At 49.0% G+C, this 15,212-nt stretch overlaps 2 protein-coding genes across 3 annotated transcripts in view; both read left to right on the top strand.

The window, feature by feature from the left end:
• The window catches only part of PARL (presenilin associated rhomboid like), a 50,236-nt gene extending 46,763 nt beyond the window's left edge, over positions 1-3,473 (top strand). Inside the window, exon 10 of one of the 2 annotated variants that reach the window (XM_058730641.1) lies at positions 3,148-3,473. In XM_058730641.1, the coding sequence (XP_058586624.1) occupies positions 3,148-3,259 (112 nt within the window). In that variant the 3' untranslated portion in view covers positions 3,260-3,473. The remainder of the gene's footprint in view (positions 1-3,147) is intronic. The other variant, XM_058730642.1, reaches the window with a different exon arrangement.
• A 113-nt stretch (positions 3,474-3,586) lies between these two features.
• Positions 3,587-15,069, top strand: MAP6D1 (MAP6 domain containing 1). Its single transcript, XM_058730643.1, has 3 exons — positions 3,587-7,313; positions 12,226-12,343; positions 12,844-15,069. Exons 1-3 carry the CDS (start codon positions 6,937-6,939, stop codon positions 12,922-12,924), a joined length of 576 nt encoding a protein of 191 aa, XP_058586626.1. The 5' UTR covers positions 3,587-6,936; the 3' UTR covers positions 12,925-15,069.
• Positions 15,070-15,212: the final 143 nt, after the last annotated feature.

Genomic DNA, 15,212 nt, shown 5'->3' with positions numbered 1-15,212 from the left:
TGCTTTGCTTCGGCCTTGGCACTTTCACCATGTGAGGTGGGAGGAGAGAGGATCGGTCCTGCCCCAGCCTTAGTTGTTGGTAGAGAGACTATGCCTTTACTCTGCCCTTAACCTCAGTTTAGGATTGAGGTGAGCGGTCAGGATTCCTCGTGAGTGGTCAGGATGCCTAGCCCTGCTTGGAGACCGTTTCCCAGCCCCTGGTGTGTGCTGTCCTCTTCTTTCCCTGCTCTCAGGCCTCCTCTCTCCTGCCACCACTCACACCTGCCTGTCGTCGGTGCTGGGCAGACAGAGAATGGACACTCTGCCTGTGGCAAGTGTGTAGGTGTGTGCTGTCTGAATTAGTAGAGGCTGGGGATCATAAGCCAGTGTTGACCACTTACTGGGCACCTTCTTCATGGCAGGCTCTGAGCTAGTGGTTTACATTCCACTGTTATTCCTTCCATTTTACTGATGGGACACAGGCCGGAAGTGATCTTCCCGTGGTCAAACAGCTGGGAGCAGAGCAAAGATTTAAACCCAGATCCAAAGCCCTTCCCGCCCCCGTCACACCAGATTGAGTACAGTAACATTGTGTTCACAAGATCTTCCATTTCTGCTTCAGACCACAGACTTTTGCCTAAAACACAGATAGTAGTGCTGGAGTGACTGTCGCAGAAATTGCTCAGAACTCCTGGGGCCCATCTGACCATGAGAGTAATTGTCTATCTAATACAGTGGCTCCCCTGATAGACTATCTTTTCCTGCATAAATGTTGCCTTTTGCCCTTACTTGATTTTTATTTTCTTTCATGACAATAGAAAACTGAAGTTTTTTGATTTAAAAAAAAAAAAGAGAGAAAGAAAAATCTATTCTAAGTGGAGAAGTTTTGCCCAGTAGGCGGTGGAACTAAATGCCATTATGCCATTTATAATTTTCAGTGATGATTAAAGAATAGCATATGTGAGTTCTAGCTTTAACAGCAGCACATTATAAATAGTAGAAACTGACCTGGTATTACAGTATGAGAAACATAAAGACTTACGAAAAAGAGTTCTGTTTTATGAACTCTAAATTTATCTCTCTGGATCCTCCCATGTATACTTAAAGGATCTTCTCCCCAGCAGGTTTTTATTCTTCTGAACTATAATTAGATGACCTTTTCCATTCTGAAAATAATTGGATCAAATGTATTTTAAAGTCCATGATCTGAAAGGCAAAGGAATCCTTTCTCTTTGCTGTTTCTAATTTCAACTCCTTTCATTTACTAGATCTCAGTCCTATCCAAAATTCATCTTTTCTAATATCTTTAATTAGACTTATAAAGCAAAAGATTTAGAAATCCTTAATAATGGTAAAGATTCCATTAGTTTCATCCTGCGTGTTTCCTTGACTCTGTGTCCCTCACCAGGTATTAAGGTCTTCACCTCGTACTTTTATAATAATAAGAGCCAAATCCATTGGCTATTTGCTGTGAGCCGAAACCTAAGGCCTGACTTAATACTCATAAGTCCTGTGAGGTATTCCATTTTATAGAAGGGAAACTGCTTTGAAGAAAGGAACTGTTGGAGGTCACACAGCTGGTCCTTGAAGAGTGGAGTTTCAGAGTGAACACTAGGTTGTGAGGCTGCCGCAAAACAGGGGGAAAAAACCCAAAAACTTAGAAATTAGTCATTTTAAAGTGTTTTCCTAATTTTAATTTAGCCAAATGACCTATTTGAATTTCTAAGTATGATTGGAATAGTTTACCTGTAACATTAAAGTATTTAACTCTCTGCTTGAAATAAGTGGGTTACAGAGATTTGGGAAGACATTTTATTAATGGAGCGTTCCTGACAAATGATTCATTTCTTGCAAGAGTTTTACGATTGCATTTGAATCTTAGGTAATCCTTTTTCTGTTGTTCTAAGTTCCACACAGAATTTGACTAAGTCTGAAAGAATTTTGTAACATTCCTGTTACATGTCTTTTTTTTTTTGTTTTTCAAAATTCTAATGGTGACTATTTTCATGTTCATATTTTAACTATATTTAGTGAATATTAAGATTCAAGTACTGTATGGTAAACATACTCAGAACATTAAAAAAAATCAAAACATTAAACTGCTATTCTGATACTAATCTAAGCCATTTAAATAGAGCATTTTTTTTAGTCATTTGTCTGGGGAGATGCAAAGATCAACACAGTCTGGTCTCTGCCTCAGGGAACATGAAATCTGTTTGGGTAAAACAGGGCAGAAATAAAGGCTTCAGTCATAGTAGCTTTCAATAACAGCCATTCCACATCAACCCCACCTCCTCCAGGAGGCCCCCTCAGCCTTCCCCTAGCCCAGGAGAAGAGGAGGTAGATGCCCCTGAGTTAGGCTTGCAGCCTGTGCTTCCCTCTCAGGTAGAGCTCCTGGTCTTGTAGTACCTAGGCCCATGGGCATTTAAAGTCAGGCCCTTTTCATTGGTCACTGAACTGTGTGTGCTTGAACTTACAGCAGATGCTCCCTAGACTCCCCAGCAGTGGTCTGGGTATAGCTTTCAGAGGCAGATTTAGGTTCTCGTCTTCGTTCTGTTGATTCCTAGTTGTGCGGCCTGGGCAAGTTACATTACTAAACTTGTTGGTGCCTTAGCTCATTGCTTCTGGCTGCTGTGTAGGCAGTTTTTAACAGCAGAATGGGGATTGGAGCTATATTTTAAAAGGTGGGAAGAATTTGGATTAGCAGATGACCCTTTGTGTAGCCAGATGGAAGATGATGAGAAACATTTAAACTATTAAAGCCATCATTAGTGAACTCTAATTCTGACATTTCATACACTTCATGTAGAAAAAAGAGTCCAGGCTTAGAATCTGTGTGACCTTCAGGTGAGTCCTTGATCAACCACTTAAAAGCTGTTAGCCCCTGAACCAATTGCTTTTTCTGAAAGGAGGTGAGGCTTCATTGCAGTGGTGAATCAAAGGTAGTGTGTCACACACGGTCCCATCCCACTTCTACCTTTTACATATTCCATATTAAAGATAAATCATTGATCTCCATCAAATAAATTCATCAGCTATTTTAATAAGCAAGATAGTAAATGATAGTGGCATTCAGTTTTATATGTCAACTTGATGTCGTCATTATACTTAACATTTGTTTGTCCTACTGTTTGAATGTTGAACCTGGTTTGTTTTTCTTTTCCCCAGATGGTATATTACTTATGGTCATGAACTCATTTGGAAGAACAGAGAGCCTCTAGTGAAAATTTGGCATGAAATGAGGACTAACGGCCCCAAAAAAGGAGGTGGCTCCAAGTAAAACTGGGGTTGGATGATCCTGGTGCATGTGGCCCATGCCGCCTGGAGAGCCCCAGGAATACGTTGGCCCTGGAGTGACCACATCTTTGCTCCTGCCTGGAAGACACCCAGCATCTAGCTTTCCCAGTATTTTAAACTGTCCTCAGCACATGTCTTACTAGAAAGTGAATTATGACAAAGTTGTGAAATAAAGGTTTATATCTCTAGTTTGTAAACAGAGGGTGTGTGTCCCTTTAGAAGAGTACTCATGGTGTCCTGGAATCTTTGCTGTTAGTTGTTACAGTTGACATAGTTTAAGCCGTGGACTTGGCAGGAGTGCACAGGGAAAGACATGATATTCACAAATGCAGGTGTTTGTGCTTTGGCCTTCTTGCATTTCTGCTTACTCACCTACCCCTTTCTTTGGTTGGTCTACAGGTTTAAAAAAAAAAAAAAAAATGTTAAGAGTATCTCCTGTCTGGCTTGGTCTGAAACAACAGCTGTAGTATTTTCTACATTTTCCCAAGAAAGGTAATGTTTTCTGGCAGTGAGTGGCATATACAAAAAGCTATTTTTAGGCTTTGCTTTCTAGGTTAAAATTGTAGCTAAATTAAGAGTTAGAAGGAACTATCACGGATAACCCAGACTTGAATCTGAACCTGACTGCATCTTACATTTGAAAACGTACACTCTTGAACTGAAGCATCTTACTGAAATAGACAGTGGTCATTGTAACAGCTTCACTATAGCAGAACTCTTGTTGCCCTCGTGATTGAAAATTACTTCTAAGAAATGCCTTTTGAATTTAAAAGTATTTGTTGAGAAGATTTACAGGAGAGTTTTCAGTCTTTAAGTGGCCTTGAAAGGTAATGCAAGATCTTGCACCTTGCATGGGAGAGGAGCACAGCCATCTGTATTGTGTGGTGCTGGGCATGGAGCATTGGGCTGTAGGGAAAGGAGTGAGTCGTGCCACCTCACATGGTGTTGAGAGCTGAATGGCAGTATGTGCCTGCACATAGGAATTGTCCAGGATTGGGCGATTCTTTATATTTTTCCCCCAGATTCTTCTCTAGTATGAAGTGCCGCTTTTTACCAGGCAGAAAGGATTCTATTCTAAACTAATATCACATCCAGGAGAGAGTTGTTTTTTAACCCAACCCTCACTTTGCCAGGAAGGAACCGGGGTGGCTGCGTGTGGGAACTGCTCAGGGTCACACTGCTGTGCTTTGACATTTCTGACTACATTATGCTAACAACCCTGTGACATACAGATGAGGCAAGAAGCATTTTTCAGAGTTGGGATGGGAGGCTGAGATCACATGGACATTCCATATGGAGTCCACAGTGAAATTTATGTCTTGCTGTGGGAAGGCTAGGAGCACAGGCCATGAAGACATGTCTCTTCCTGCTTTGTGTTGGTTAGGGAAGGAACACTGAGAAGGTCAAATCCCTTAAATCACTTCTCTGTCCATAACATACCTCAGTGCTGGAGGCTTTGAACAGCCCAAGTGCCATTTTCTCCGTGAATGGCATTGTGAAGGGTCAGAGCCCAGCTCTGGAAGCCCCAGCCTTACTGTCTACAGCTTTGGCGGTGGTCCCTGCTCTTTACCCACTAGGGTGTTTGCTCACTTTGGCTTCTCTGCTGACGTGTGAGCACCCGAAGGCTGTGCTCCACCTGGCTCCTGTGCCTCTCAGGCCGTGTCGCCTCTACTGGTCTGGTAAGTGTGGTGTCCCTAGGAATGCAGCTCTCCTCTCCCTGCACTTCCCCTGGCTTCAGTTTTCTTCGTGAGCATGTCTTCTGAGCTCCAGGCCCACAGACCACCTCCGTCCTCAGTACGTGCATCTTCTGTGTGCCAGGTATGGTTTCAGGTGCCGAGACCCCACTGCACAGGCTGGCACCTCAAATATCACTCCTGGCTTTAAGGGGCAGTCTCACCAACTGGAAGCCAGAGACAGAGCCATTCTAGATTTCCTTCCCTCATCTCTTATTTCTAGAATCCAATGCCCCTTCCATTTCCAGTGCCTGTGCCTTAGTTCAGTCCCTTGTCTCTAACCTGGACTGTTGAGACTGTTCTCCAGCTGGTCTCTAAAATTTCCTTGTGTGTCTCCATCTGGCCACATAGTGCTAAAACACTTCTGTCCTTCCCTTGTGTCCCCCGTGAAAAGCTTTAAGTATGGCTCCTGAGGCTTGCCCGGTCCCATCTCTCTGCCTTTTGCTGAACCTCCCGACCCTCTACTCTGCATTTCCACCCTGACCCAGGGCCCCTCATTACAGGTGGCGAGGCCAGCCTCCCCACCCTCTTTCCACTTGCCTTAATCCAGTTCTGTTGTTGCCCTACTACACTAAATCTTCTGGGGGCCCCCAGCATTATTCCAGGCGCATAGAAGTGCTCTTGGTTGGTTGATGAATGAAGAAATAGAAGAGCTGCCTTTTTTTTTTTTTTTTTTTTCTTTTTCCTGCAGGACGGAATACTGTAGTCACCAAATGTCCCCACTGGCTAACCCCGGGCCCTGGAGCACAGAGGTCACACAAAGACAGCTTACCCCACCCAGGGAGAGCAGGTGTGTAACCTCCCAGTGTCTCCAGTGTGTTTCTCTTCTCTTGGGTCATGGCCTGGTAGGGCAGCTGCCCTGTCACCTGCTGTGACTGGAAGCTTAGAGAGGCGATGGTTTGGGAGAGGAGTCCTGACTGGTCAGGGCTGTACTGCAGTTCTCTTTTCTAAGGTGCAGACTGGATACTGTCCAAGTATATGCTTGAGATGGAGCTGTGGGTAATTTCATGCTTTCAGTAGCTTAATTAGTCATTGCTCTGCAGTGCACGTTGAGGTCACAGGTCAAATGCTCAGGAAGTCTATTGTGTGGCCAGGGAGTTCGTTCTGATGACCTGTCATGCTTTAAACAGGCTGACCTTTCGCCTGAAGGATTACCCAAACTTTGCTCTGCAATAAAAAAAGAATGCCTGCAGGAGGGAAGAGAATTTTTAAAGCACAATGATCAAAGATTTGTCGGCAGCTTTATAACACTAAACCCTCTGTTGCCGTGCTTTAAAATTAGGAATTTTAAAACCCAGGGAAAGGTCAATTGAGGGCTAATGCCAGTTCTCAATGAAAATTGAATTGGTTGTTACAAATTTAGCACCGTAAAGGCAAACAGTGACTCACTGGCCGATTCAAACACGTGTTCTCTGGGAAGCATCGCCCCACGTCTGCCCTGTGATCCCCGCATCGTGGCACCTCGGTTCTGTGCGCCGCCCGCAACTCCCCGCGGAGCAGTCGAGCGCAAATGCAGGACCGCCACCCTGGCAGGTGCGGACTGCGGTCAGCAAGGCATCAAGGCATCGTTGCCACCCAGCCCTCGCTCTCTGCGAAGCCAGGTCCGATTTAGAAGACAGCGTTAAAGGGAACTTGATTAAATTATGAGACCTTCGAGTTGGACGCTGGTAAATTCCTCCAGGCAGTTTCGGTTGCCTCCGCTCTCCCTTAACCCCCTCCCCGTCTCTGCGCCCATCCGGCCGTGCTCTTCCGCGGCTGTAGCCCAGGCCAAGCGCTGTCGCCGAGCCCTCCACCCTCCCCGGACGGCCACCCCCAGGCCAGGGGGCGGCGCTGCGGCGGCGCGGGGAGGGCCGCGGGGGCAGGGACGCCGGGCGGGGGCGGTGCGGCCGGGAGCGCGGGGAGCCGAGCGGCGGGCACCGGGGCCGGCATGGCGTGGCCCTGCATCAGCCGCCTCTGCTGCCTGGCGCGGCGCTGGAACCAGCTGGACCGCTCCGACGTGGCGGTGCCGCTGACCCTGCACAACTACTCGGACCTTGAGAGCGAGGAGCCGGGCCCGGGCGGCGGCGCCGCGCGCAGGGGCCCGTCCCCTGCAGGCGCCCGGGACCCTGGCCGGGACGTGCCACTCACTCAGTACCAGCGGGACTTCGGTGTGTGGACGCCCGCGGGGCCCAGGGATGCGCCGCAGGGGCGGGGGCCCGGTGCGAGCGGCCGTAGGAGCAAGCCCCCCACGGCCCCCAGCCGGGGCGTCTACGTGCTCCCCATCGGCGACGCGGACGCGGCTGCAGCGGTGACCACGTCGTACAGGTATGGGGCTGCAGGCAGGGGAGTGCTTGGAGTCGGGACCTGGCGGTGGGAGGAAACAAGCCGAGAGCCTTGAGGACCACGTTGGGTGGGAGGGAGGAGGCGCCTGGAGCCCCCATCGCACACCACTCCGGGAGGCGGCCTCGGAGGCCATCCCCTTTGGTCCCAGAGCACGGGAGGCGTCGCCTTTGCTGCTCCCTGACCAGCCTGAGTGAATGAGCGAGCATCTCTGCTGACAGGGAGCTCACTACCTCGCTCACAGCCCGCTCTCCTCTCGGGCAGCCCTGTCAGAAATACCTGCCTTTGACTGAGTTAAAATCTGCTTTAAGTTTCACCAAGTGGGCCTAACCATAGGCAGGGGGCGTGCAGGCCAACTGCGTGAGCCCCCTCTGGCCAGTGTACTGTGGACTTTCTGGTGGTGAGGACCACACGGAGCTCCCAGTAGGTGGTCCCCGGGATCTCATTGAGTGCCCGAGAGCCAGTGACTTGGCCTTCGCTGAGGACAGATCTGTGGGTCCACCCTGCCCCCACCTTAGCTCTGCCCCTGGACAACTGAGGGCTTCCTTTTTTCTCTTATTTCAAAAGTAACATAAACTCACCATAGAAAAATTGGAAATTATAGACATTACAAGTTAATACTTCCTTAATCCTACCCAAACTGGTAGTTCTTTCTAATCCTTAACGTTTGAGTGTATATCCATTTGTAATTCTTCTATGGTTAGATCCTTACTGTACACATTTTTCCATCTAATTTGGGTGTCTGTGCATGTTACTAGATGTTCTTTTACAACGTGAATTTAATCGATGTGCAGTATCTTATCCTAGGGATATACTATCCACGCATTGATATGTCCAGTTATTAATCTGCTGTCGTATCATTGAATATTTGGGCTGTTTCTAATTTGGGACCATAAAAACCCTTTCTTTGATCCAGTACTTCATTTCCAGGAGTTTTCCATACAAGTATCCTTGAAATCCTTGAAGGTGGGGTGGGAGCTAAGGAGTATAAGGTATGTTGCAACATTGTACCCCGGAAGATAGAAACAGTCCCACTGCCCTACTGATGTAGGGGCTGGTTAATTATAGTCCAGAGGATGGGCTACTGGGAGGCCTAGAATGTACTGATAGCAGAAGATCTTGGATGGGTATGTGTAAAAAAAAACAAAAACAAAAACAAAAACCCAAAAAACAAAACAAAACAAAAAAACCCCAGAGTAGTGTGCTTCTTATTTGTGTTTTTAAAAAGGGTATTAATATACACTTATCTGCTCAAATAAGCATAGGTTATCTCTGGATGGATATGTGAAAAAACAGGAATCTTTGGGGAGAGGCAGAGTGGGGAGAAGGAAGGGATGTTGCCAGGGGTGGAAGGGCACTGAGTGACTTTTCATTCTCTGAAGAACTGTTTATTTTTAAACATGTACACATACTACCTTTTAAAAAAGTTTTTTAGAGGAAAAAATAACTTCTGTGATAAGCATCCTTATAGCTGTCTTTACTCTTATCAATTTCATTAGTATAAACAGAATTAAAGGGACAAAAAGGTATGAACTTTCTCCCTTAGTCTGTTGTTGATTTTGAGAGGGAGACAGAGCGAGTGGTGGAGAGGCAGAGAGGAAGAGAGAGAATCCCAAGCAGGCTCCATGCTGTCAGCACAGAGTCTGATGTGCGGCTTGAACCCACAAACTGAGATCATGACCTGAGCTGATGCCAAGAGCCAGGCACTTAACCGACTGAGCCATCCAGGCACCCCAGTTTTATTATTATTTTTTTTTTTTTTTAATTTTTTTTTCAACGTTTTTTATTTATTTTTGGGACAGAGAGAGACAGAGCATGAACGGGGGAGGGGCAGAGAGAGAGGGAGACACAGAATCGGAAACAGGCTCCAGGCTCCGAGCCATCAGCCCAGAGCCTGACGCGGGGCTCGAACTCACGGACCGCGAGATCGTGACCTGGCTGAAGTCGGACGCTTAGCCAACTGCGCCACCCAGGCGCCCCTATTATTTTTAAAATCAAAGGTGTTAAGGTAGAATTTCCATACAGTAATTTTCAAGACATGTAGAACATTCTATCTCCCCAGAGGTTCCTTCCTGGGCGTGCAGTTTTTCGGGAACTTCATAGGGGAATGGTAGTTGCAGGATGGGTCTTGCATTCACTGATGCATGCTCTAGCCAAGCTGCCAAAATTCACAGGGGAATGTCAGGGCAAACACGGAGTCCAGCTCAGGCCCTAGCCAGGCTGTGGATGGTTCTGACTGCTGTGTGCCAGGCCCGGCTGGAGGGTCCTGGATGGTGAGAGGTCTGGAAGGCCAGAGGGCCTGGGTGTGCACCCCTTCAAATGGCTGATGTTCCAGACCTGGAGCAGGACCCGGGGCAGAGCCCGTGGGGAGCTAGCTTCAGCTCAGGGAAAGGAAGAGCTTTCTAATAATTCGCATGGAAGGAGGGTGGTGTGAACTGCCTCAGGTGTGCTGAGGCTCCTCCTCACTGGGAATGTTCAGGCAAAGATTGGGCTTTTAGAAGCGGCCCCTCACTTGTCTTAAGCAGATGGTGGGTTTGGACGTCTTGCTGGGTCTTCCCAGCTCCAGTAACGCCAAAGGTACCAGTCGTTATATTCTGCTTAGCACGTACCAGGCACCAGGCTCAGGACCTCCTCCCATAGATTATCTCCCCAAGACCTCACTCCCCAGATGTTGCCGCCTCTGAGCCCCTTAGTTTCTTGAGGTGTCCTGCAGTGGTGGAAAGGTACTGCCCGGAGTTGGGACTCACTGGAGCTCTGGTTTCCTGGGGTATACACTTGGCGGGTCACTTGGTCTCTCTGACCCTTTCCTTGTTTGTAAAACAGAAATAGCCAGAGCTTGGCTCTCTAGGCCTCCATATCCCAACTCTGGCCAAGACCCACAACCACTGCTGAACTTGGTTTCCCCAACACCATGCCAGCTGACCTCTGGGACCCCTCACCTCCCCACTCTAGGGCTTGACATGTGCAACTCCATCCTGACTCTTCCTCGTAAGATGCATGTTATCTGAGCAAACGGTTTGAGGAAATTCAGTAGGAAAAGTAACCGATCCAGGGAATCCAAAATACCAGAATATTTGTGGCCACTCACCAGCCCCTGCTGCTCCTGTGAAAGCTATCTGCTTCACTTGCTTGGTCAGATGGGTGCAGGGGATCTTGCTCTCACAACCAGCCTGGGTCTCTCCTGAGAAGTTCCCAGAGCCTCCCCTCTGGAATTCTCTAGGTGCCATTGGCACCTTTGGCCCAGGTTCTAGCTCCACCCACTCCAGAAGACCTCTTTCTTCAGTCATCCTCCTTTATCCTTCCTCGGTGAGTCAAAGGGCCAACCATTGAAGTGCCCAGCACGAAGGTTCATCATAACCTTGTACACATGGATCAGTAGCCTTTTTCATGAGGAAACTGAGGGTCAGAGGAACGAATGGCCTTGAAGCCCTGTTGGGCTGAGAACTCAGGGCTCTCGGTGTTGCCATAGGTGGCCCCTGACCCTCAATGGGACTGCCACCCCCAGGGTCCAGCTGAGGCCCAAACGAGCTGGATGGGAACGGAGCCTGGTCAGGGGAGGCGCACGGTGTATGTGGCTGTGTTCTTATTCTTTGCCAGAGCCATTTCTGCCTGCCTTCTTTCCCAGGCAGTCACCCGGTTTCTGAGGTCCCTTCTCCATCCCACTGCAGTCTTTTCTCACTGGTCTCCAGCACCAGCCTTGCCCCAGGAGCAGCCATGGGCATCACTCTCACTCCTGGCTCTGGTCACTTTCCATGTTGGGACCCCTGCAGCCACCGTGGGGTGGCAGGCTTAGGCTGCCAGGCCCAAGGCTCAGCTCAGTTTGGGGACAGAAGGGCACGCCCAGGGGAGGACCCGTTTCCGCAGGAGAAACAGAGTGGCAGATGGCTCAGGCAGCTGGTCTTTGGAACCTTGCAGCTTCAGAAGCCAAAGTGATGTGATAGGAGCCTGGCCCCACTTGCCTCCTGGCACCCCCAAGTGCTGACTGTGGCCAGGCGCAGCTGCTCCCTCCATGAGCGGCCTGCCCAGTGGTGCCCAGCTGTGCCACTGCCACCAAGGAGAAGAGGCAGCTTTGTTGACTTCTGGGCCTGAAACCCAGCCAGGGCTGTGGGTGGGATGAGACAAGAATGGACCCAGCCCACATGTGGGTGCTGCCTCTGGCCAGCTGGACTCTCTCCTATAGAACATTGCCTTGGCCAGGTGTGCCTATGGACACAGGAGGTCTCTGCCTTCTTGAGCTTTCTAGCAGGGGAGCTGATAGAATTAAAGGAAAGAGGGCTTTTTTGTGTGCGGAGGAATTGAGGAGTTAAATCTTTATCAAAAAATGGACTCTGGGAACATGGAGCTAATCTGTGCCTGCCTTGTCGCTTCTGTCCCAGGAGCCGCCCCCCCATCCTCCCTACCACCTTCCTTCCCGTACCCAGGCAGATGTACCCATGTGCACGGTGCCATGCAAGAGCCAGACCGGCTTGTAGTTTTTTGAGTCACCCCTCCAATCTGTCCTGTCTTTGTAGGAGTTAATAAGACAAATTATTAAAACATAAACATGATGCTCTTGTTTTTCTTTCTCAGTTGGAACCAGGTATGGAAGACTTTTGCTGCCCTGGGTGCCGTCTAGGCTGGCATCCTGTGGATGTAAGGGCCACCAGTGAGCTGGGGACTGACCATCATAGGTTCTGGGTGGCTTGGAGACAAAACAGGAAGCACTGAAGGAAGGGCTGGGATGTGGTTTCTGATGCCCAGCACCTACTAGGTGCTTGCGTCTGGATCCAAAGCAGGATTTTAGCAGTGGAGGTTGGCCAGGGCATTCCAGGAAGCACGGGGCAATGGCAGTGGCCCCTGAAGAGTGAGGAGGGATGACTGACATTGTGCAAGGGGGGGTCCGTGTTCTCTGTTGCAGACAGGAATTCCAGGCTTGGACTGGAGTGAAGCCGTCGAGATCCACAAAGGCAAAACCCGCCACGGTCCTCACAACCCACAGCTCTGGCTGGGACGGCAGCCCTGGGGTCAGCTTTCAGGTCAGGCTGAAACTGGTGCTGTGGGGCAAGGGGCTGGGCTCCCGGCTGCACCGGGTGTGGGAACAGAGGCCTTTTCCCCAGGCTAGGGACTGAGATTGGATGGTGCAAAATGTCATTATAGCCACGGACAGCACTGAGCACTCAGTCATCCCCCAACAGAGAACCAAGATGGTCCTTTGTTGCCAGCCAGGTGGGCATCTCCTTACTGCTGGCTTGAGTGTCCCCTCCCCTCCTAAATCCATGTTACCCATTACCAGTGAGGACTAGCGATGAGCCTTCCAAGTCCCTAGCGTTTGTGTGAGAGGAGATGGGAGGGAGGTGATTCAGGCCTCAGCAGAATGGAAAGTCCTTGCCCCCTGCATATGTTTCCCCTTGGACCCTTTAGGTCAGCAGTCTCAACTCGTGGAGGACAGGAGGAGGGAATTTTCTTCCTGGAGCTGGGGGAAGAGGGAAAGTTGATGGAAAGGCACGCTGATATGGGGCCACATTTCATTTTTCAGGCTACTGAGGGGAGGAAGAAGTTCACCCCTAACCCGTCAGCCATCTTTCATGCTCCTGCTCCCCGGATCCTCAACGTGTGACTGCCACCAAGGTAGAGTGCCATGGTGGAGTCGGAACACACTGCTGCTGAGATGGGGAATGGGGTGAGATCTTGGGACTGGTCCCCTGCTGTTCCAGGGGAAAGGCCTGTCTTTTGCTGCGGGCACCACTCTCCCCCACTGCCACCCGGACTGCGGGCCTGGTGCAGAGCAGAGGCGCAGATGGACCTGGCCCCACACAGCTGGGCTCTGGGCCTCAACCATCCTCTTGTTCCTCAAGACGAGTATAGAAGGCTTCAGATCTTTTTTAAATTGCCTCTTTTGGCCACCCTTCCGTTTTTAAATCTGAAGAACTTAAGGATCAATTCTGCTGTGAACTGAATTGGTCCACGAGGGCTGAGGACTAGGGACAGAACAGTTGCTCGAAAGAAACCAGTAAGGTCCACCTTCTTGTTTTCCCAGGCTGCATGGTAACTTTGTAACCTATGGCCACCCACAGTACTGTCCTTGGATATTCCTACAAATGGCCCCACCATTCAGGTTGTAGAAGAAATCTTAGGTAATCACCTGCATGTGACTCATGATGATGCTGAGTAACCAGGATGACATTTCCAAAAGGTACAGAGTATCAATTATATGGTTTCAACTTCAAAGACATAATTTAGGGCCAAGATGACCTTTACATTTTAACAAAAGGTTTCTTGTGCTGAGTGCTTTAAGTACTGAATGAATGACATTTACCTTGGGGCTTCTGAGCCCCATAGTTTATTACTAATTCCAGTTTTTTCCCTTAACAGTGGACTAGAAGGGAACATGGTACACACCTGCTAAGCATTGGGAGCTTTTTGGGGTAAGAAGTGTCATTAGCCTTACTCCCTGAAAGACTTTAGAGTGTCATATCTACCAGCCCCTGGACTCCCCACCCTGCTGTCTCAGTCACAGGGAGCTGTGAGGAAGCAGCTGTTGTCTTTGGAAAGCTGCCTCCTTTCCCAGTAAGTCCCAGCCCATGTGGCCATAGCCACAGGGAGCCAGCCTGGCCCGGGTTTGCACAGCAGGTGGTCAAACCTTTGAAGGAGTTTCTGCCCCTTCTTATAGATTAGGGTGCACAAGGTAATGGCAGTTTTGGGTAAAGGAAACTCAAGGATTTCCCTTTGGATCTTTATCCCGCTCCAGCCCCAAGGGGCTCTGGCGAACATTTACTTAAGCAGCCCGCAGTGGCACTCAGGTTTCACCGCCCCTGAGAGCTGGAGGGAACCTGGTCCCTCAGAGGGGCTAGCTCTGGCTGGCACAGCCTTCCCTCAGTCCTGCAAAGGAGATGCTCTGAATCATCTTAAAGCCAGAACCCAAATCATATGCTTACACAAAGAGTTCCATTATTTCAGACTTCATTGGTTTGCATGTTAAAGGTTTCTGAGGGAAAAGAGACTGCCTGCTGCTGTGCATTCTGTGGGAAATGAACAGATTAACCGTACAATCCGATTTTACTAAAATGCGAAAATGCACTGTTACGGTTTGTTATTTCCTTAATTATAAACATGGAGCACCTTCTCATATGTCTTTATCCTCCTCTTGGTAATAAGGACTTTATCAACTACTGCTGGTTGACCCTTGGAGGCTTGCAAATCTTAGGGACTCCCCCTTGGGACTGCCCTCCACACTGGCATTGGATGCAGTACCTCACGGAGATCACCACCCTCCCCGCAGCCGAGCCCTGGTGCGGTACCTCAGCGGGGTAATGGCCTGCCTCTGGAAAGCATAGTGCGTGCCCAAGGAACCTTTCTGGAATGTACCAGGACAGCTTTTCACAAAACCCCCAATCCAATCATCGTCCTCACCATACTTCCATTAGTAGGAGATCTGGGTTCTGAAGAAGGAACTTCCTCCACCCATGCTAGGTCTCAGTAAAGCCTGCCCTCATGTTACTGGAGTGGCCTTCCAAAGCACCTGAGACCGTAGTCTCAACTGTGTGGTGTCAACCCCCAACATATGTCCTACACATCTATATAAACTAGATAAAGTAGAAAAATACATTGGAATACTAATGGTGGTTATCTTTGGGAAGGGGAATTATGGGTAACAAATTTTTTACACCTTGCTGTATTTGCTAAAGTTTCTACATAAGCATTTTTGTATTAATTCTGTAAAGAGCAATGTTTTTAAAAATAAAAAGTTCAATCTGTTAGCTAATTTCAGCCAAAAGAGTTCAGAATCAATGATTCCATAACCAATGTTAGCACTGCCGGCAGCCGCCTTGATCGGCCTTGAGGATGCACCATGAGGCCCAGCCAGAGGGAGGCCCCTCCAAAGTCCTCACCTGCATTTCAATCAAG

Source organism: Neofelis nebulosa, chromosome 5, assembly GCF_028018385.1.
Source record: "Neofelis nebulosa isolate mNeoNeb1 chromosome 5, mNeoNeb1.pri, whole genome shotgun sequence".
NCBI classification, from domain to species: Eukaryota; Metazoa; Chordata; class Mammalia; order Carnivora; family Felidae; genus Neofelis; species Neofelis nebulosa.
This window is presented reverse-complemented; position numbering and strand designations above follow the sequence as displayed.